This window comes from Neoarius graeffei, chromosome 25 (assembly GCF_027579695.1).
Source record: "Neoarius graeffei isolate fNeoGra1 chromosome 25, fNeoGra1.pri, whole genome shotgun sequence".
NCBI lineage: Eukaryota > Metazoa > Chordata > Actinopteri > Siluriformes > Ariidae > Neoarius > Neoarius graeffei.
This window is the reverse complement of record NC_083593.1, coordinates 18,718,413-18,742,755: the sequence shown is the minus strand read 5'-3', so window position 1 is coordinate 18,742,755 and position 24,343 is coordinate 18,718,413. Positions and strand designations below refer to the sequence as shown.

Here is a 24,343-nt window from a genome sequence, read left to right as displayed (position 1 = left end):
CAGACAGACAGAGGTAAACCAGTATACTCCCCCCTCCTTTGGAGCAGGGGTATAAATAATAAAGACTGTGTTGGACATCGTTTCCCACCTGTCCACGCTTCAGTACTCCGCCCACCTCAGAGACATACTACATGGACTTTTAAGCATTTAAAGCTACTTCTGATAGCCAATCCAGTGGCTGCACATGTATGCATTATTATAATGAGTGCTATCGATAATATTGATCATGTTGAAATGCTGTAAAAGTACCCTTTGACTGATAAAGATGCTAAAAGTCACAGTTTGTTCTTAAAAAGTACTGAACAATGGAATCTATGATGCTGCCAAGAGACACATTTCATGTGGGGCCAAAAAAAAAAGTGTGCGTTTTTCCGGTTACCCGACCGACCCTAATCCGTACTGCTCGACCCTAAACTTTTTTTTCGTTTTTTTCCCAGTCGCGACTTTTACATATAACCCAACCGCGTGAACCGGAAGTTTGTGTCACTCACTGGGAAAATCAGGGCTTTCCACAAGCGCCGGCTGCCGGCCATACAGCTGACTACACAATTAAGTCCAGCCGGCTACTTTAATGACTTATTTTTGTAGCCCACAGGCTCTAAATATTAATTTTCGATTTTAATAAAATTAAATGTTTATCTAACGGACTGACAATAATGTCAAACTGAACCGTACTCATTTAAGTTGTGATTCACGCTGTTTGTACCGATAATAACCACAAATTCCCCACCGACTGCGTTGATCAGGGGAGAGTAACTCATCCGCGGCCCCAACATGCGGTGTGTGCACGTGCACTCGGCGGAGGCAGTAGTGTGTCGGGGCCGTCGGAGGGAACAGAAGCAGAGATAACGCTTATTTTGTCTTTCACCTAGAGACATGATTCAAACTTTAAAACGGAGACAAAATTCTCCTGTGTGGATCTGGCATTCAACTTTTTTCCTAGGTTCTATACTATTTGATCAGTCACAGATCAAACACCATGAGCAAATCTGGAGAAATTCAGGCTTTATAATGGGTGTCTATGGCGTTACACACCAGTGCAGCTCAGGAGTTTAGAGTGGAGGCAGCTTGGAAAAAAAAAAAAGCTCTAATTTTCTCATTTAAACTGTTTTCTCAGCCACAATTTTCACTCTACACACACAACTTTCTCAAAAGTTGTAGTCACACATTGTGTGAATCAAGACAAGTGTCTCCCTGAGCGATAGGATTTACAGTTTTTGAATGAGAAGCCTGAAAGTAAGGAGAGGACAGCCGCCCTCTCCCATAGGCTCACATTATAAACGTGGCAGCGCTTTTACTGCAAAATCAGAAAAAAAGTCACTTGTTTTTAACTCACTAGTGTCCACATTTTTTACACTAGGGACAAAAAAATTACATTTGTGTGTTCATGGGAGCCTTGAAGCACTCAATGTGAAAGAATTTTGTGAATAGCTCCTTTCGTTTCCGTGTAAATCAGCGTTGTTCGAGGAGAGGGAACTCTGAGAAAAAGCGCTCTTTGCTTGTTATATTGTGTCTTTTCCCTGCACCGTTACCAAGGCGACGAGCTCCACTCAGGGAGCAGAGAGGGGCGGGGCTGCTCTCTCTCTCTCTCTCATGGTGTATTGAGCTGCTGTTATATTTACAGAAAAATTCATGTTAAAAGGTGTCTCATGCTGTATCAGATTCATCAGAAGGTGGTAACTCAGGTGACCTGCAAAGAAATTCATTATATTTTGTGAAATTATTCCTGTCTAAATATAGGTTATGGCAGCCATCTTGAAAAAAAAATTCAAAAAAAAAAAAATGCCTGCCTACCGACCCTAGTTTTGAAATCTACGTAACCGGAAACACACATTTTTTTTTTTTTGGCCTGGCTGAGATTAACATTTCTGGAGATATTTATCCAAAAATACTTGATGAACTTTGGTTTTAGGTCACAAGCAATAAAACAAAACGTGAGTCAACAAAATCGGAGACATGCAGTAATAACTATCTGAATTGATACAGAATGACCCATATGTAACCCCACATATGTAATCTAATCCCACCCAAACTGTACAGAAGACCAGTGTTTTCCCCAGAAAAAAAATTAAAGCCCTAAATTCTGGCATGATAAAACACAGACAATTGAGCGCCAGCAGCGCAAAGTGAAACTAGGGGGGTGCGGGGGCATGCTCCCCCGGAAAATTTTTTGAAAATAGATGCTCTCAGGTGCATTTTCAGGGTCTCCGAGAGGTTTTAGATACATGATTATAGGATAGATTTTAAACAGTGCTTCAATGATTTCTGACCTAAATAATATTAATGTATACACATTTGAAATTTCACCTTAAAGTTCAACATGCAAGTTAAACTGTTTTGTTAAAGATTACTGAGGTATACGATAGATTTGAAAATCTACGGGAATCCCTTGCACTTAATTACCTATGATCAAGTAGTGTTGTAACAAAAATGTACATGAAAATATGAACAGTGGTTTGCTCCATCTTATGCAACCCAATGAAGAGAATCGATCATCATGACCTCCTGTTGATCACAAAGGGATCTGAACCTAAGACCTGCCACCTTAAAATAAGTTGCGGTATTACTATAACCGTAATGATTTAGAATGTTTCTGATGCAATTACCGTAATATATGTATAACTAAGATGCACTGAAAAGAAAAGTAAGGCAACTGCATATTATAAAGTTTAAATTTTGGCACTTTACTAAATGGACTAGATTAAGATTAAAACACATTTAAAGGAAAAGAAAACTTAATTCATACATTTAAGTTTGCAGAAAGATTATGTATTTATAAAAACATTCATGAAGAGATTGGGTTAATAAGTGTCAAATGTAGCATAATTGCGAATAATAATGATAAGCGTATTTGGCAGTGTGATGTCACTGTGAGCCTTTAACCAAATAATAATCCGGAGCCTTCTTTTGTTAAATGGATCTCAGTGACATCACACTGCCAAAAATGCTTATGATTATTATTTGAAATTATGCTGTATTTGACACATTTGGACAACACTTCGTGAGAGTGTTTATAAGTACATAATCTTTCTGCAAACCCAAACTAATGAATCAAGTTTTCTCCTCCTTTAAAGCAGATTAATTCTCCTTGGCTTTTGCTTGGCCCAATGTTGGGCAACCCTCTCATAGTCCATCTCGCTGTCATCCATGCTGATGTGGATTAATTTGTCCAGCGAGTCTTCTCCTAGCTTATTAAAAGCCTCGGTCACAACCAGCCGTACGTGCTCCTACGGCCGGTCTACGTGCAAAAAACGCAAGAAACGCACGGAGGGCGCACGTGTGACATGCTGATGTTCAAGCCGTAGACTGGCCGCAGAGGTTCTTTGTCATGTCAAACAAACTCTACGGGCGCTTACGTTTTTTTCAGGTTGCAAGACAAACTTATGGCCAACGTGCGTCTTTCTCCATGAACAAAAAAAAACGCAGCGATTTGGGAAACGCCAAAAATCGCACGGCCAAAAAATCGTACGTCCGGTTGTGACCTTGGCTAAAATCAGTCGGCTTTGTCCATCTGGCAGGGGACGACATCGGCAGCCAATGAGATCGCTTATAATGAATCGGAAACTTCCGGGATGTCTGACGTTTTCTTTCGATATTTTTATTGGACGGTTTGAACACATGATCTTGACGTAGCCAACAGATTAGTTTGTTTACATCATACCACACAGACATATTACTTTGACAGAATCAACACAAACGCTGGAAAAAAAGGCTGCTTGTTTAACACAAATATCAATCAGTATGTAAATGGATCTGTTATTTGCTCTCCTATGTATCTAGTTACTTGTGGGTAGGAAATTTTAACGTATCGGTATAAATCTAAGCGTATCGGATTTTAACTAAAGCGACTAAGCATATCGGCAGGCAGAGCAAGTGTATCGGGCCCGATACGGTAAAACGCTTTGGGGAAACCATGCAGAAGACAATGAAAAATATAGAGTTATCCAGTTTCCCTCTGGTAGCTAAACGTATTTTGAAAACATGGAGTGCACCAAATGTGCAGGGTGTCTCTTGATATAGGTTTTGATAATATAACAATTTTGTGACATCTCACAAGGACACGATGAGAGGTGTGCAACTTGCTGAGTTCTTGATCTCAGTTTAAAAGACAAACCAACATATACACATGGTTGTCGGTACCAGATGGGCTGGTTTGAGTATCTCAGAAACTGCTGATCTCCTGGGATTTAAGTCACTCAAGTTTACACAGAATGATGTGAGAAAACAAAAAAAAAAAAAAGTGAGTGAGAGACAGTTCTGTAAGTGTTGATAAGAGAGATCAGAATAAGAATCTAATACTATCATGGACACAGACAACAAATCTGAACAGTTGAAGATTTGACAACAACAACAACAACAACAATACATCTCTTCCAAGTCTTCAAATGACTAGTTTCAGTGAGTCTGTGCCCATGAGTTGGCCTAGTGGTTAGCGTTTTCGCCTCTTGACCGGGAGATTCTGAGTTCTACTAATAGTCAGGTCATACTAAAGACCATCATAAAAATAGTACCTACTGCCATCTGGCGATGTACGCCGCAATACAGATGCGAGTAGGGAGTCAAACTCTCACAGGTACCAGAAAACCAGCACCCCCTACTGCAACCCTAGCTATGTAATTGGCGAGAGGCTGAGGACTACTGAAACGGAGATTGGCGCCGCCTGATGTGCTTTGTGGCATGGGAAGGACTTTGTGCCCATGATAGCCTCAGATTCTTATTCTTGGCTGACAGCCGGGGAACCAGATGTGGTCTTCTGCTGTTGTAGCACATCCACCTCAAGGTGTGATGTGTTGGGTTCTCGAAGATGCTTTTCTGCTCACTACAGCTGTAAACAGTGATCATTTGACCGTTGGTGCTAAAGAAGGCAACTGGACTTGCTTGAAATTGTCGAAGACGTTTCACCTCTCATCTGAAAGGCTTCTTGAGTTCTGTCTGACTAGTGGCGAGTTCCAGGTATTTATCCTCTAGTGGACCAAAATCAACCCTAAGGAGAGTCGTTGAGGTCATATGGGTCGCTCTCAGTCATCCTGTAGGTGTTAGGGTCACTGGGGACCGGGTGTGAACGGTGTTAGCAGCCTCGAGGGTCATTAGGGTGATCTGTGGGTCGTTGGCTCGCTCTGCCATCATGTGAGTCATTGAAGTCAGCTGGGTCTTGGTGTGGATGTGTATTCAGTTTTCTGAGAAGTGTGCCAAGGACTGCACTGTAGGTGGCTGATAAGTGGTGTCTCAAGGCCTCTGCATGCTCTTGCGACAAGGCTTTCGCAGATAGCTTTTCGCAGACAGTTGTAATTTATCGTTGAGCGGGGAGTAATAGGCGTGCGCGATGTTATTCACTGCCACAATGCAAGGGGGCGCGAAGTCGCGCAATCGCTAGGAGTAGTTGATGGGTGTGGTTAGTGGAGTGTTTATCCTCCGGTTACTTATAATAACTAGAACTGGAGTCGTATAGATGTACATACTTCCTCGATCAACCGCTCTTCGTGCTGCTCCATCTTTGCTCGTGTTTTTAAAAATGGCAGTCGTGAAAAACAAAACAAACCAGGAAAGTAGGGAAGCAGAAGTGCGTGTACAGCGGATGTAGAATGGACCAATCAGAGCCCTCTTGTCTGCGATGCTGTCTGCAAGGCTTCTGCGGTGGTCACAATTTTTGGGAGGTGCGCGCAGAGCGTCTGCAAAGGTGGGGGGGCTACGCAGACACTGTCTGCGACGCTACTGCGAGGACTGGGTTGTCAGCATAAATCCACACGACAACGGCAACAAGATGTTATTAAAAAAAAAAAATATCGCATCCACATGGGCAACAGATCAGTAAAATATCAGGTACATATGGCAATGCAATGCTTGCTGAAAACGATGCAATACACATGCCACACCTCTACGTGCGCTGTAAGACGGTCCCATCGGAGACACCAGAACAATAGAAGAAGTAGGACGCATGCGCATAAACCCCTTCTTCTACCCGGCGTGAAGCACTCACAGGAACAAACACACAACAACAAGATGGCTGCGACTACGCGAGGAAATCGTGCCTTCTGTGTGTACAAATTAGTTTTATTAGTGTGCATAGTTTTATATAATTTAATTTTCTTGTGTGAACATTTTGAAAAGCATTTTTATATAATTTATATAACTTTTTATATTGTGTGTGAACATTTTGAAAAGCAGTCTTATCCAATAAAAAAAAGAAATTCAAAAATGGTTCAGTTACTTGTTTATTTAAAAGAAACGCTGTATACAAAAGTGAATGCAATGCAGTGGTTCATACAAAACAGCGAGAGTGCTGCTTGTTCTAGTCATGTGGTTGTGACGTCATCGTAAACAAATCCGTTCTACTCATCCAGACGACTTCGCAACAGCGCCGTTGCCAGATTTTTCCACTCTGGAACCCGTTCTCGTTTTGGGGTACCCAAAACGCCGGTGCCGTGTGGACACCAGGCCGAAACGATAAACAATTTTATCAGATTCACCTGAATCCGTTGCCGTGTGGACAGTCTCTCAGACCACCTCATCTGTTCAGTGACGGTTGTTCCAGGTTGACGAAGATGGCTTCTTTCAAACCACCGGTGTTCTCTGATGACAGAAGAGGTGGTCTAAGGTGGAGTTTACATTAGACCGCATCAGCGGATCATCAGATTAACGTTTTTAAAACGATTAGCGTGCACACAGCAACGCCAATACACGATTCGCGTGCACACAGCAACGCCAATACACGGATACGCTCGGCTCCGCAGGCATCCTGCGCTCCAAATCACTCCGCCCTGAACAGCGAGTGCCCTCTGGAGGGTGCGCACTCCGGCCCTGCGCAGCTCACAGAGCGCGCGAGTGAAGTGCACGAGCAGTGATTCGGGACTGAGCCGCTGTGTGTGTGATCCCAGTGCATATCGGGCATGCGCGTCACTTACCACTTGCAAGTGCAAGGATGGCAAGCCTAAAGACAATCATAACTACACAATGGGCAGTATTTGCATCAGTATTTGCAGTATTTTCATACTTTTATACTCTTTAATGAAAGGTGATACAAGGCGGAAGTCCGCGCCGTTTTTCAGCAGTCGCGTCACATGACCAACGCCAGCGAATCAGGAAGGTGGATGTCACAGTGACGTTGTCCAATGACGACGCCAGCTAGAGCTCAGCACAGCGCATCCGCGTATTCTCAATGTTTACACAGCACCGGACCAGACACAATCTGGATTGAATACGTGGACCCTGGCGGATTCCCGTTTCCCGGCGTTTCCAGGTGTTTTAATGTAAACGGACAGTGCATCCACGAAGAAAACGAGACAGATACGGTCTAATGTAAACTTGGCCTGAGCTACCACTAATCAGCCACCTACAATGCAGTCTTTGGCACACTTCCCAGAAAACTGAATACACATCCACACCAATACTCAGCTGACTTCAATGACTCGCATGATGGTAGAGCGAGCCAACAACCCATAGATCACCCTAACGACCCTCTAGGCTGCTAACACCGATCACACCCGGCCTCCAGGATGACTCAACAACTCTCCTTGCTTTTGATCCACGAGAGGATAAATACCTGGAACTCCTCACCATTTAATGATGATGATCTTTGCGTTACGATGCTTTTGGGAAACTCGGCACTGATCGTTCTCTGATCTCTCATCAACAAGGTGTTTCACCCTGCAGACTCTCCACTCACAGGTTGGTTTTTTTCACACCATTCTGTGCACGCTGGAAGGTAAAACATACAGCATACTGGAGCAGAGCAGTTGTCTCTCATCGAAAGTTACAGTTCTATTTTGACCTGCAGAAGTGTTTGCCTAATATTCATCTAGATATGGCACCTCGGTATAAACATTTAAACTTAAAACTCCAGTAAATTATAATCACCTGTTTAGCTACACCTGGCTTGCGAGCTATCTGCTTAAATCTGGGTAAAATCAGATACTGATACAAACAAACAGTCGCATCTATCATCGAACACAAACTGGTCAAGTCCATAAATATGTGACACCCGGAGAGACAGTCAGAACTGTTCACTCACTGACTGGAGTAAATGAATTGAGCTGAGTGCTGAGCTCACACTTACACTTTGTAGGGTAACCGAGGATCCGACGTCAGCGTAATTTTAAAAGTTACTTTAGACCTAAAACATAAACAGACATATATTCAGCTCGCCATACTTTCCGCAAATCACACAGTCAATGAATTGAATCTGTTGAATAATATATCTACAATTACATGTTTTAAACTTGAGAGCAGAGCACTGTTTCTGCCGAACCGGAAGTAGCGGGGTCCTAGTGTAACACGTCAACCAACGAAGAGCGTTATGATTTTTATTCTTCTTTATTATTTATCTCTTTTTTCTTCACTACGTATACATTATTTACTTTCTTTAAGAACATTTAAACGCACCGATACATAAAACAACAAATAATCTCTACAGCGTTTGTAATTACAGTCAGGCAAGTTCTGAAGACACCTAATCATCTACCGTAAATACAGTTACACTTTATTTTATACAGTTTATTTTACGCCTTAATAATAGACAATTCTCAAAAAAACAGCTTTTCAGAAATTCATCTTTAGATGAGATCCCTAGGGTTAAAAAAAGTCCAAATGCGTTTTTAACTTCTTCTTAATAATAATAATAATAATAATAATGATGATGATGATGATGATGATAGTTTATTTCGAACATGTAAACACACAATGAATAAATAAACAGAAAACAAGAAAAGGAAAACAGCATTTGCAACAAGAACACGTAAAAAGCCACTAAATTAGAAAATAAACCATAAATAATATAGGTAATATCAAAAGAAAACAAAAATACAAACAAGGACGCACTAAGCAGTTTTAAGTTTACATGCCCGAAAACAGCAGAACACAGCAGTGCTGTTATAATAATAATAATAATAATAATAATAATAATAATAATAACATATATTATATATTGTATATATAATATTAATATCTCATCTCATTATCTCTAGCCGCTTTATCCTGTTCTACAGGGTCGCAGGCAAGCTGGAGTCTATCCCAGCTGACTACGGGCGAAAGGCGGGGTACACCCTGGACAAGTCGCCCGGGTATCACAGGGCTGACACATAGACACAGACAACCATTCACACTCACATTCACACCTACGGTCAATTTAGAGTCACCAGTTAACATAACCTGCATGTCTTTGGACTGTGGAGGAAACCGGAGCACCCAGAGGAAACCCACGCGGACACGGGGAGAACATGCAAACTCCGCACAGAAAGGCCCTCGCCGGCCACGGGGCTCAAACCCGGACCTTCTTGCTATTAGGCGACAGCGGTAACCACTACACCACCGTGCTGCCCTAATATTAATATATAATATTATATATTAATAATAATAATTTATTATTATTATTATTATTATTATTATTATTATTATTATTATTATTTACTGTATGTATGTGTATACACACGTGTGTGTGTGTGTGTCTGTAATAATAATAATAATAATAATAATAATAATTAGTAGTAGTAGTAGTAGTAGCAGTAAACTGATTACACTGTAGGGTTTGTGAAAACATGCATTTAGATAGATAGATAGATAGATAGATAGATAGATAGATAGATAGATAGATAGATAGATTATTTATTGTCATTGCACATTACTATACAACGAAACACTGTTTGAGGGCTCAGATCACAGTAGCATATCAATAAAATAATAAATAAATAAATAAAATTTTAAAAAGCAGCATATTGGCATATAAGCAGCAGTATAAATTGTAGCAGTTGCATATAATTTATTAAATTATATGTCTAGCTATTTGTGTGGGGGGGGGTTGTGAAATGTTGTGTATTCTGGTTATTTTGTGAGGAAAGTAAATAAATGTTTGCTTTTCGGTTGTAATAATAAACCTTTTTGGTTCGCCTGACGTTATTATTTTTAAATTCCTCCTGTGGTTTTAATACAGGGCCATTCTGTGCATAAATGTGTATTCATAAAAGGTTGGCCAGTATTTAGTATGTCTAAAAACAAAATGACAGAATATTATTTCCCAGCTGCTAATGAATCACACAGAATTTAATACATAATACATCTATAACAATATTTTTAGTTGTTCCCCTCTTTTTGCTAAAGATACAGTCTGGCACTGTTAGACACTGTCATTTCTACATGGGTGATTTTTTTTATTATTATTAAAATGCATAGCATATGTGATTTATGATATGCATTTTTACATCTGGATGTATGTTTCAGGTCACAATGCAAATGTCAACAACAAGCATGTGCCATAAGCCAGTCTTATCATGTTAGCTAAGCTGTGCTCCATGCAGCACAGTTACAGGGAAATCCATGGGTGAAGTGGCCTTGAGCAAGGCACCTAATCTCCAACTGCTCCCCAGGTGCTGGGCATGTGTGCTCATTGCAATCCAACCTGCAAAGTTTGAGAGCTGCATAAAGCAATGTCCAGAAATGTGCAAGGAGTTGTGCCAGTCAATGCTCGATTGATCTTTGTTCACAGATTCAGACCGCAAATGACACAGGGAACATCAGAGCAATGTATGAAGGCATCAAGAAAACTCTTGGACCCACAAAGAAGAAGATGGTGCCTCTGAAATCTGCAACTGGTGAGATTATAAAGGACTGTGATCTACAAATAAAACGCTGAGTGGAACACTATTCAGAGCTGTACTCATGCAAGAACATGGTGGCTGAAAGTGCTTTAGATGATGTACAAGACTTAGACTTGTTGGCTACTGGAAAAGCACCCAGAAAGGATGGTATTCCTGCTGAAATTTACAAATGCTCTACAGGGTCAGGAGTAACGCAAGAACGTCATGAAATTCTTTGCCTATGTTGGAGCGAAGGTAAAGTCCTACAGGACACGAGGGATAAAAGGGTCTGCATTTCACCATCGGCACTTCAATGTCCGCACAACAGTGTTTTTCAACCACCTGTACGTCCGTACACCATCTGTTGTTAAAGGAACAGTCCACCGTATTTCCATAATGAAATATGCTCTTATCTGAATTGAGACGAGCTGCTCCGTACCTGTCCGAGCTTTGCGCGACCTCCCAGTCAGTCAGACGCAGTCAGACGCGCTGTCACTCCTGTTAGCAATGTAGCTAGGCTCAATATGGCCAACGGTATTTTTTGGGGCTGTAGTTAGATGCGACCAAACTCTTCCGCATTTTTCCTGTTTACATAGGTTTATATGACCAGTGATATGAAACAAGTTCAGTTACACAAATTGAAACGTAGCGATTTTCTATGCTATGGAAAGTCCGCACTATAATGACAGGCGTACTAACACCTTCTGCGCACTTCGGCAGCACATTGATACGGAGCTCAGATATCAATGCGCTGCCGAAGCGCGCAGAAGGTGTTAGTACGCCTGTCATTATAGTGCGGACTTTCCATAGCATAGAAAATCGCTACGTTTCAATTTGTGTAACTGAACTTGTTTCATATCACTGGTCATATAAACCTATGTAAACAGGAAAAACGCGGAAGAGTTTGATCGCATCTAACTACAGCCCCAAAAAATACCGTTGGCCATACTGAGCCTAGCTACATTGCTAACAGGAGTGACAGCGCGTCTGACTGCGTCTGACTGACTGGGAGGTCGCGCAAAGCTCGGAGAGGTACGGAGCAGCTCGTCTCAATTCAGATAAGAGCATATTTCATTATGGAAATACGGTGGACTGTTCCTTTAACATAAACACGCACACCACCACCTTTGTTTTTACCGGAAGCAGATGTGCGGTCTCCACTGTGCATGGAGTGGGTCTGTAGTTCAATGGCCGGGTCTGGCAGGCTTGCAGTAGTCCAGGTTTCTGTAAAAATCAGGGCACAACACACTCTGATCTCACATTGGGATGTTATCCTAGTTCTCAGTGTTTTTCATCCAGTTGAAAAACATTGTTGTGCAGACATTGAAGTGCTGATGGTGAAGTGCAGACCCTTTTATCTACCCTAGGATCACCTACAGCAAAGACACACTTCTGGACATTGGCAAAATTCACTACGAGCCCAGTCCAGTCCTTCTGGACTGTAGCTTTCTTCTCCTCGCTGACACCGACCGGAGCCACACCGACACCATCCAGCAGGCCGCATCACCACCAGACTCAAGTAGGTGAAATGGCCGACAATCCACACACCCAAGACGGAGGCACAGTAAGAGAGGCGGGCTACATGCTAGGCTAAAGGCTAGAGCTACAAGACTACCGCTACCTAGCTTTCTGCTAGCTAACGTTTGCTCGCTCGAGAAAAAGATGGATGAGCTGAGAACTAGGATAACATCCCAACATGAGATCAGAGAGTGTTGTGCCCTGATTTTTACAGAAACCTGGACTACTGCAAGCCTGCCAGACCCAGCCATTGAACTACACACCCACTCCATGCACCGCGGAGACCGCACATCTGCTTCCGGTAAAAACAAAGGTGGCAGTGTGTGTGTTTATGTTAACAACAGATGGTGTATGGACATACAGGTGGTTGAAAAACACTGTTGTGCGGACATTGAAGTGCTGATGGTGAAGTGCAGACCCTTTTATCTACCAAGGGAGTTCAGTGCTGTGTTTATGCTGGCTGTTTACATCCCGCCACAGGCCGACCGGACTACAGCACTAGGACTACTACACAACATCATCGGCAAACACAAGACCACACACCCAGATGCCATGTTCGTCGTGGCCGGGGATTTTAACCATTGCAACCTCAGGACTGTGCTACTGAAGTACCACCAACACGTGAGCTTTCCGACAAGGGACAACAACATCCTGGACCATGTCTACAGCAACGTGAGGAATGGCTACAAGGCTGTGCCCCACCCCCACTTTAGACAGTCTGACCACATCTCTGTGTTCCTCTACCCAGCTTACAAGGCCCTTCTCAAATAAGCTCCCCCAGTGAGTAAAACTCTTAAAGTTTGGAATGAAGGGACTGATCTGGTGCTCCAGGACTGCTTCAGTTCTACAAACTGGGATGTGTTTAAGACTACTGCTTTGAGAGAAGACTGTTCTGTGGATTTAGAGGAATATGCATCTGTGGTCACCAGCTACATCAGCACGTGCATTAATGACATTGTCCCCACCAAGTGCTGCAAAATATATCCAAACCAAAAACCTTGGATTAACAGTGAAGTACACTCCATGCTATATGCATGCTCCACTGCTTTTGCCTCTGGTGACGCAGATGGATATAAAAAGGCCAGATATGACCTACGTAGATCCATCAGGGAAGCCAAGAGGCAGTACAGACTGAAGCTGGAAGGATATTACAACACCTCAGACTCCAGATGCATGTGGCAGGGCCTGCAACACATCACCAATTTCCAGCAGAAAAACAGCAGGGTCACAGCCAACCACAACACATCACCAGATGAGCTGAATGAGTTCTATGTTCGCTTCGACACCCTCAACACCAACCAACGCAGAGGGATTCTATCAGCAGAGGCAGCACAGAGCTCTTCACCCACTGTGACCATAACCGAGGTGAGCAAGGTCTTCAGGAGGACTAACCCCCGAAAGGCAGCTGGCCCTGACAACATCCCTGGCCGTGCTTTGAGGGCCTGCTCCACACAGCTAGCAGAGGTCTTCACAGACATTTTCAACCTGTCCCTCTCCAGGTCGTCTGTGCCCACATGCTTCAAGACCACCACCATAGTGCTCCTCCCAAAGAAGAACAATATAACATGCCTGAATGACTATCGCCCAATTGCACTCACTTCAGTTGTAATGAAGTGTTTTGAGAGGATAGTCATGTCCCACATCAAAAAGGACATCCCAGACACAATAGACCCCCTTCAATTTGCATATCACCAGAACCGTTCAACTGACGATGCCATCAATGCAGCCGTCCACACAGCCCTGTCACACCTGGAACACAGGGACACCTATGTTCGAATACTGTTTGTGGACTACAGTTCAGCCTTCAACACTGTCATCCCCAGCAGACTGACTGAGAAGCTCTCCACCCTTGGACTGACCTCCTCCCTCTGCTGCTGGGTCCTGGACTTTCTCACAAACAGACCCCAGGCTGTCAGAGTCGGTACCAGAACATCCAGCACCAAGATAGTGAGCACAGGGACCCCCTAAGGCTGTGTGCTCAGTCCACTCCTGTACACCCTCTTCACCTATGACTGCACCCCCTCCCAGAGCAACACTTCCATTATCAAGTTCGCTGACGACACCACTGTCATTGGGCTGATCACTGGCAGAGAAGAGAGAGCCTACAGGGAGGAGGTGGCTCGGCTGGTCTCCTGGTGCTGGGAAAATAACCTCTCCTTGAATGCTGAGAAGATCAAGGAGATGATTATTGACCCGAGGAAGAGGAGGAGAGACCAGCACGCCTCGCTGCACATCGACGGGACACAGGTGGAGAGGGTGAAAACATTTAAATTCCTCAGAACTCACATCAGTGAGGATCTCACCTGGACACACAACACACAGCAGACCATCAAGAAGGCTCAACAGAGACTCTTCTTCCTGAGGAAGCTGAGGAAATTTGGACTGTCCACCAAACTCCTCAGCAACTTCTACAGGTGCACAGTGGAGAGTGTCCTAACAAATTCCATCACTGTGTGGTATGGGAACTGCACAACTCAGGACAGAAAGGCTCTCCAGCGTGTCATTAAAATGGCACAGTTCATCTGTGGAGCTGTTCTCCCCCCACTACAGGACATTTACAACACCTGGGTCACAAAAAGGGCACAGAGCATCATCAGGGACCAAACACACCCACAACACAGACTATTCACACTCCTACCATCTGGCAGACACTACAGGACTGTGAAAGCAAGGACTACTAGACTGACAAACAGTGTTTACCCCCAGGCCATCAGGCTTTTGAACCAAGGATTATAATCACCATCTACCTCTATATTTGCAATTTTGCACAAGACATTGCACATTATATCTGTCCTATTGCATATTGTTTGATTGCTGTCCTACTGCACATTGATCGGTTATTTGTTATTCTTTATTCTTTAATTATGTTTATTTTCATTCTACTTTTATATTTTGCATTGCATATGCACTTTATATTTTATATTTCGTATTTTATATATATTTCTTTTTATATTAGTAAGCATAGTTTGGTCGGGTAGTTGCAAAATAAGAATTTCATTACCCAATAATAACTGCTGTGTCTGTTATTGTATATGACAAATAAACATCTTGAATCTTGGATGCAAATGTTGTTATGCTGTACAAGAACAAAGGTGACCGCAGTGACTGCAACAATTATCATGGAATATCCTTGCTTAGCATTGCAGGAAAATTGTTTGCTCAGGTTTTGCTGAAGAGACTTCAAGTGCTTGCAGAACAACTTCTCCCAGAATCACAATGCAGCTTTCGTCCTGGAAGATCCACAAGAGACATGGTATTTTCGCTGAGGCGGTTACAAGAGAAATGCAGAAAGCATAAACAATCATTGTTTCTAGCATTTATCGGACTCCCCAAAGCATTTGATCTGGTCAGCAGAGAATGGCCTCTTCAAGATTCTGCCTAAAATTGGATGTCCATCAAAGCGCCATCAAATTATCAAATCCTTTCACGAAAACATGAAAGGAACAGTTGTTTTCAATGAGTTGACTTCTGAAGCCTTCAACATTCGAAGTGGAGTGAAACCAGGTTGCGTTCTCACACCGACACTTTTTGGCATCTTCTTTGCTGTACTCCATCCATCCATCCATCCATCATCTGTAGCCGCTTATCCTGTACAGGGTTGCAGGCAAGCTGGAGCCTATCCCAGCTGACTATGGGCGAGAGGCGGGGTACACCCTGGACAAGTCGCCAGGTCATTGCAGGGCTTACACATAGACAAAGACAACCATTCACGCTCACTTTCACACTTGCTGTACTCCTGAAACATGTTTTTGGGACACCCACGGAAGGGATCTACCTCCATGCAAGTTCTGATGGGAAACTATTCAACTTCTCAAGACTACGTGCAGCTTCCAAAGTCCGTACTACATGCTTACGCGACTTCCTCTTCATAGATGATACAGCTATCACTGCCCACACTGAGGATGGACTCCAACTACTCAGCAAAGCTTGCACGGATTTTGGTCTCACCATCAGTCTCAAGAAAACACAAGTAATGGGTCAGAACATTGAGAACCCACCTGCCATAATGATCTCTGATCAAACATTAGAAGTAGTCAATGACTTATTTTACCTGGGTTTGACCATCTCTGACTCCCTCTCTCTCGATTCTGAGTTGAACAAACACATTGGTAAGGCCGCTACCACAATGTCAAGATTAACGCAAAGACTTTAGAATAACAGAAAGTTAACTGTATGCACAAAGATCAAGGTCTACAATGCATGCGTCGTCAGCACTCTACTGTACGGTAGTGAGACATGGACCCTTAGAGCCCGTCAAGAGAAAAGGCTAAATGCATTCCACATGCAAAATCTTCGACAAATCCTCAACATTAAGTGGCAGGATAAAATCCCAAACACCTCAGTGTTGGAACGCACAGGCACAACATCAATGTTTAGTATCTTGAAGCAAAGACGTATGCATTGGATGGGTCACGTGGTTCAAATGGCAGATGGTAGGATCCCCAAGGATCTTCTGGGCGGCAAGCTTGCTAAGGAAAACAGACTTATTGGTAGGCCATACCTGCACTACAAGGCCGTTTTCAAATGCGATCTCAAAGAAACGCACGTTGACATGAACTCCTGGGAAGAGTGCGCAAGGGATGGGGGCTCCTGGAAGCAAACAGTGAAGCGCGACCTTGCTACCTTCGAGAATGTGCAGGCCTAGGCAACAGAAGAAAAGCGGTCGAAGCAACACACTCAACGGCAGCCTGCCCACCAGCCCACAAACTAGGCTATGACAGCTCCTCATATAGGACTTTACAGTAACAGCAAAAAGTGCGGCTTCACCTCCAGAAATCAAATAGTCTCTCAAGACTGAACTTGCCTACTATTGTACATCACTCTGGATAAGAGCATCTGCTAAATGCCTGTTATGTACAAAACCTCCTTGACCATACACGATACTGTCTTTATTGTGGTCATTCACCTGTACTGTGTACCAAACCAAAATTGTTTCAAAGCAGCTCATTGAAAGAGTTAATGAATGATACACACACATACTTTTCAAAATCTTTAGTTCATATCTGATCATTTGATGATGTAATTTACTAAAATAATATGGCAATTTGTTTTGAAGGTGTCTTGATATTTTATGTTCATTTTGTCGTGGCGTCCATTGTAATGACCATTAGAAAAAAAAGAATAAAAACACGAGTTGGTAATATTCAGACTTCATTTCTACACTGAAGAAGATAATCAGCTGTGGGGGTTTTTTTGTTTTGTTTTTTGCTTATAGAAAAAAAAAATCAGGCCTGAAGGGGATAAACCATCCTATAAAAGAGGCCAACCAGTCTACTCCTGTCAATGCAAAGTTTCATTCATTAAGTTCAATCTTAAAAATTAATTTCCTTAAAAACTGTCCTGCTGTTTCATGTCTGGACCAACTAGTCCAACCCAGAAAGTGCTGAGGATCTTGGTGTTGTTCTGAAAAGAAGAGGCCTACTATGGGAACTGGGGCAATTGAAGTATCTGGCTTTGATAACAACAGAACAGTTGCTAAACACGTTATCTACAGGGTCATTTACAGTTTCATTGCCAAGCACAGGGGTCCACTCCACAATGGTACAAGATCCAAGCCAAGTTATGATACTGACTATATGGAAATACTGTATATACTAGAAAAAAAATGGCAATAGAAATGGACCACGGGACCTGATGAGGTTGGCTTGAGATATTTTATTCGAAATAAAAGGAGGTGGAATCTACTCCATTTGAGATAGATTCCAAAAAAGTTGGAACACTGTGTAAAGCATAAATAAAAGACAGAATGTGAAGATTTGCAAATCATGGAAACTCTATACTTCATTGAAAATAGGACAAAGACAACATATCAGATGTTGAAACTGAGAAATTTTATTGTTTTTTGAAAAATATATGCTCATTTTGAACGTAATGTTAGCAACATGTTTCAAAAAAGTTGAGATGGGGCAACAAAAGACTGAAAAACGTGTGTAATGGAAAACCCCCCCAAAAACAACTAATTTGGTTAATTGGCAACAGGTCAGTAACATGATTGGGTTTCAAAGGAGCATCCCAGAGAGGCTAATGCCGCTTTTCCACTACAAACGCGGCTGAGCCGTGCCGTGCTGAGTCGAGCTGAGTCGAGCTGAGCGGGGCTGTTGGAGTTGCATTTCGACTACAACCGCGCTGAACCGTGCTGGCTGGAAGTGGGTGGACACATTGGGTGGAGTTAGCGAAAGTGGGTGGACGTCACGTGATGTCGTTAAGCAGCGCAAACAGTGACATCAGTGACAGTGGCGGAACAAGTCAGAGCCGGGCCGGGGGTGGGGCAAATGACCGGGCCCTTTATTAAAGCTTATCATAACATCATTTTAGGCTACAAAATGTCCACAACTGCGGTGTTTAACAATTTCAACACTACCGGGTGCAACTATGTTATTTAGTACATCAAGTCCTTCAAACGAACATGTAACTCAGAAACAAAAAACATTAGGATACTGTATACATGGCTCATAATAAAACATCAATAGCCTATACTGCGCACATTATTTGAAGGGCATACGAATGAGTGCTCAGAGGTTGCAACGGTGACAGGAAGAGTCAGAAATAAAAGGAGGGCGGTGCAAACCTCACTGAATGCACTGTGTTTACCAATTTCAACACTACGGGGTGCAACTATGTTATTTTGTACATTAAGTCCTTCAAACGAACATGTAACTCAGAAACAAAAAAACATTAGGTGACATACTGTACATGGCTCATAATAAAACATCAATAGCCTACTGCGCGCATTATTTGAAGGGCATACGACGAGCCTTGCGCTCCGCAAACTCGTCCACGATGCTCTGTATGTCACTGATTCAGTGAGCTTTTAAGCGGTAGTCTCACGACCCGAATAGTAAACAATAAACATGGAGGACATGGAGTCGTTTTAGGTTGCTGGTCTTGGTGCTGTGGCTTGTCACTGACAACGCCAACAGATACTGGCAAGAGCGTATAGATGAGGCGAGGCGCATAAGGCTTCGTAATTCGTAATTCTTCTTCTTCCGGGTTTGCGGTGTTTACAGATCCCAGCGCGCTCGCGGGGCGTGTGTGGGCATGTGAGGACACGCCTCCTCACCAATCAGTGCACAGGGGAGTGTCTGCTCACGCCCCCAACCTCACTCGGCACGGCTTGGCTCGCTTCAGCCCCACTCCAAAACGGTGCGAGTTTTAGGGGCTAAGCAGGGCTGAAACGAGCTGAGTCGTGCTGGTTTTTGGTAGTCGAAACGCGAGCCGTGTCGGGCTGAAGTGAGCTGAAGCGAGCTGAAGTGAGCTGAAAAAGGGTAGTGGAAAAGGGCCATTAGTCTCTCAGAAGTAAAGATGGGGAGGGGTTCACTGCTCTGTGAAAGACTGTGTGGGCAAATACTGCAACAATTTAAGAATAACATTCCTCAATGTAACATTGCAAAGAATTTGGGGATCATATCATCCATGGTACATAATATCATTAAAAGATTCAGAGAATCTGGAGAAATCTCTGTATGCAAGAGAAAAGGCTGAAAACTGACATTGGATGCCTGTGATTTTCAGGCCATCAGGTGACACTGCATTAAAAGCAGAGACGTGTCTGTAGTGGAAATCACTGTATGGGCTCAGGAACACTTCAGAAAATCATCGTCTGTGAAAACAGTTCATTACTGCATCCAGAAATGCAAGTTAAAACCAAATATAAACAATATCCAGAACCACCGCCACCTTCTCTGGGCCCAAACTCTTTTACAATGGACTGAGGTGAAGTGGAAAATTGTCCTGAGGTTTGACAAATCAAAAGTAGAAATTCTTTTTCAAAATCATAGACACCACATCCTCCTGGCTAAAGAGGAGAGGAATCACCCAACTTGTTATCAGTGCACAGTTCAAAAGCCGGCATCTGTGATGGTATGAGGGTGCGTTAGCGCACATGACATGGGTAGCGTGTACATCTGGGAAGGCATCATTAATACTGAATGATATATACACGTTTCAGAGCAATATGCTGCCATCCAGACAAAATCTTTTTCAGGGAAGGCCTTCCTTCTTTCAGCAAGACAATGCCAAACTGCTTTCTGCACATATTAAAACTGCACAGCCCTGTAGTCCAGGTGTTAAACTGGCCTGCCTGCAGTCCAGACCTGTCACCCATTTAAAACATTTGCCACATTATGAAACGCAAAATACAACAAAGGAGACCCCGAACTGTTGAGCAACCGAAATTGTATATCAGGCAAGAATGGGACAACATTTCTCTTTCAAAACTACAGAAATTGGTCTCATCAGTTCCCAAATGTTTACAGAGCATTGTTAATAATCTGCCACCACCATCTGGGCCCCTAGCCTATGGACCACCTCGACTATGCGTCCGCTGCTACATATAGTAATTCAGAGTCAGTTTTAGCACCTGGGGTTTTCACAGAATGTGTGAAAGGTGCCCAAGAGCCGTTGCAGTGCTTGTGTGTGGGTGTGTGTGTGTGAATTCCCATATCTGGATGACTGGGTGCTATGTGGACAGTCCTAACAGCAAATGACACATCAGCCAGAGCACCTGATCTAACACGTGCAAGCTCTAGGTCTAAAAGTTAAGTATGAAAAGTGTTATTTAACACGTGTGCAGCTTGTATGCATGAGGCTTGATTCGATTCAATCCATGTTTATGTACAATATATAGTGCTTTTAACAGTGGACACTGTCTCTAAGCACCTTTACAGAAATCTGGATGAAGATAGATTTGACAGAGTTGACAGAGGCAAGGAAAATCTCCTTAAGATCGCATGAAGAATAAACTGTTAGTGGATAATGTGATTATTTGTAATTCAAATTTACGAGTTTGACTTATGGGCCATGCAAGAATTTTTGAAAGAAGATTAAAATTTGTTGATTATAAATGCAGCCAGAAATTGTCACAAAACCCGTATAAAGAGTTGTCCACCTAGCAGGGATGGTGACAAAAGCAATGACAGTGGTAAAGCAGGGGATGCTGAAAGAAGGCGGGGTACACCCTGGACAAGTCGCCAGATCGTCGCAGCGCTGACACTTATGCCGCTTTTCCACTACAAACGCGGCTGAGCCGTGCCGTGCCGAGTCGAGCTGAGCGGGGCTGTTGGAGTTGCATTTCGACTACAACCGCGCTGAACCGTGCTGGCTGGAAGTGGGTGGACACATTGGGTGGAGTTAGCGAAAGTGGGTGGACGTCATGTGATGCCGTTAAGCAGCGCAAACAGTGACATCAGTGACAGTGGCGGAACAAGTCAGAGCCGGGCCGGGGGCGGGGCAAATGACCGGGCCCTTTATTAAAGCTTATCATAACATCATTTTAGGCTACAAAATGTCCGCAACTGCGGTGTTTACCAATTTCAACACTACCGGGTGCAACTATATGTTATTTAGTACATCAAGTCCTTCAAACGAACATGTAACTCAGAAACAAAAAACATTAGGATACTGTACATGGCTCATAATAAAACATCAATAGCCTATACTGCGCACATTATTTGAAGGGCATACGAATGAGCGCTCAGAGGTTGCAACGCTGACAGGAAGAGTCAGAAATAAAAGGAGGGCGGTGCAAACCTCACTGAATGCACTGTGTTTACCAATTTCAACACTCCGGGGTGCAACTATGTTAGTTTGTACATTAAGTCCTTCAAACGAGCATGTAACTCAGAAACAAAAAAACATTAGGCGACATACTGTACATGGCTCATAATAAAACATCAATAGCCTACTGCGCGCATTATTTGAAGGGCATACGGCGAGCCTTGCGCTCCGCGAACTCGTCCACGATGCTCTGTATGTCACTGATTCAGTGAGCTTTTAAGCGGTAGTCTCACGACCCGAATAGTAAACAATAAACATGGAGGACATGGAGTCGTTAGTGTTGCTGGTCTCGGTGCTGTGGCTTGTTGTCACCGACAACGCCAACAGATACTGGCAAGAGCGTATAGATGAGGCGAGGCGCATAAGGCTTCAGAAATTCTCGTAATTCATAATTATTATTCTTCCGGGTTTGTAGTGTTTACAGATCCCAGCGCGCTCGCGGGGCGTGTGTGGGCATGTGAGGACACTCCTCCTCACCAATCAGTGCACAGGGGAGTGTCTGCTCACGCCCCCAGACTCAGTCGGCACGGTTTGGCTCGCTTCAGCCCCACTCCAAAACGGTGCGAGTTTTAGGGGCTAAGCAGGGCTGAAACGAGCTGAGTCGTGCTGGTTTTTGGTAGTCGAAACGCGAGCCGTGTCGGGCTGAAGTGAGCTGAAGCGAGCTGAAGTGAGCTGAAAAAGGGTAGTGGAAAAGGGCCAATAGAGACAAACAACCATTCACATTCATACCTATGGTCAATTTAGAGCCACCAATCAGCCTAACCTTTGGACTGTGGGGGGAAACCGGAGCACCCGGAGGAAACCCACGCAGATACAGGGAGAACATGCAAACTCCACACAGAAAGGCCTTCATTGGCCCTGGGCTCGAACCCAGGACTTTCTTGCTGTGAGGTGACAGTGCTACCCAGTACACCACTGTTGTCACTCCAAATACTCATCTCATCTCATCTCATTATCTCTAGCCGCTTTATCCTTCTACAGGGTCGCAGGCAAGCTGGAGCCTATCCCAGCTGACTACGGGCGAAAGGCGGGGTACACCCTGGACAAGTCGCCAGGTCATCACAGGGCTGACACATAGACACAGACAACCATTCACACTCACATTCACACCTACGGTCAATTTAGAGTCACCAGTTAACCTAACCTGCATGTCTTTGGACTGTGGGGGAAACCGGAGCACCCGGAGGAAACCCACGCGGACACGGGGAGAACATGCAAACTCCACACAGAAAGGCCTTCATTGGCCCTGGGCTCGAACCCAGGACTTTCTTGCTGTGAGGTGACAGTGCTACCCAGTACACCACTGTTGTCACTCCAAATACTAAATTATTATTTTCTACTTCTTTTGAGGACATTAATTTACACACAGCTTTATTAAATCCTGCCACATCATCTGAATAGGGTTGAGATCTGGACTTTAACTTTAGCGATTTGCTAATATGCTTAGGATCATCATCCTGTTCCATGACCCAATTTTGGCACAGCTTAATCTACTGGACAGATAATCTCACATTTGTCTTAAGAATATTCAGGTATAAAGTTGAGTTTATCAATGCCTCAGTGACTGCAAGCTTCCACCACCATGTCAACCATGTCAATCACCATGCTTGACAATTCCAAGTCCAAATCAGAAAAAAAAATGGGACAGTATGTTGAAATTGAAATTAAAACTGAAAACAATGATTTGTAAATAATCTTTGACCTGTATTGCACTCAAAAAATACAATAAATTTAATGTGCTAAATAAACACATTTCAGTTGTCATTCTTGATTTGAACACAGGCAGCACAGTGGTGCAGTGGTTAGCACTGTTGCCTCACAGCAAGAAGGTCCTGGGTTTGAGCCCAGCGGCCAACGAATATGAAATCAATTTTGTGCATCTTTCTCAGTTTTGTTTGACATAATTTATTTTGGTTGCGATTCCAGCTTTCTTGTTTGTGCTCCCTGACTTTTTGCTTGCAGTTTTGGCACAAACTTCACGTGTGGGTGGGCTGTCCAGGAATGCATTCCCATTGGGTAACTTGTGTTTGACTGACAGCTACGCTCAGCCATTCCCCCGGAGGCTGTTGCGGCCATTTCCTACTCGGATTCTGGCAGACTGTTTGATGAGTGACCGATCCATTGACGGTAAACAAGGGTCGAGTGGACTTCAGTGGCGACTATGATATTGAATTTACACTTTGTTGAATTAATTCAATATCATAGTCGCCACTGAAGTCCACTCAATCCTTATTTACCGTCAATGGATCGGTCACTCGTCAAACAGTCCACCGGAATCCGAGTAGGGAATGGCTGAGCGTAGCTGTCAGTCAAACACAAGTTAGCCAATGGGAATGCATTCCTGGACAGCCCACCCACACGTGAAGTTTGTGCCAAAACTGCAAGCAAAAAGTCAGGGAGCGCAAACGAGAAAGCTGGAATCGCAACCAAAATAAATTACGTCAAGCAAAACTGAGAAAGACGCGGAACAAAAATAAAAGGTTTCTGAAGAGTAATAGACTGATATTTTGCACGATTACACAATTTGTTTGCCAGTCTAAAAAAATTGACTTTTTTTCTTTTTTTGTATTTTGACTTGTCGTTTTTGTTTGATATTTCAAAAGTATTGTATGAACATTCTGGCACAAAATTGATCAATTTTGTGCCAAAATGTAATTGACTTTTTTTTCTTTTTTTGTATTTTGACTTGTCGTTTTTGTTTGATA

General features: G+C 43.3%; 1 protein-coding gene across 1 annotated transcript in view; it reads right to left on the bottom strand.

Moving 5' to 3' along the window:
* The window catches only part of ufm1 (ubiquitin-fold modifier 1), a 59,437-nt gene extending 51,161 nt beyond the window's left edge, over positions 1-8,276 (bottom strand). The window contains exons 1-2 of the mRNA XM_060909445.1: positions 8,206-8,276; positions 8,054-8,110 (exon numbers count right to left, since the gene is read on the bottom strand). Coding sequence (XP_060765428.1) covers positions 8,054-8,110; positions 8,206-8,207 — 59 coding nt within the window. The 5' untranslated portion in view covers positions 8,208-8,276. The remainder of the gene's footprint in view (positions 1-8,053; positions 8,111-8,205) is intronic.
* Between the last annotated feature and the right edge of the window lie 16,067 nt (positions 8,277-24,343).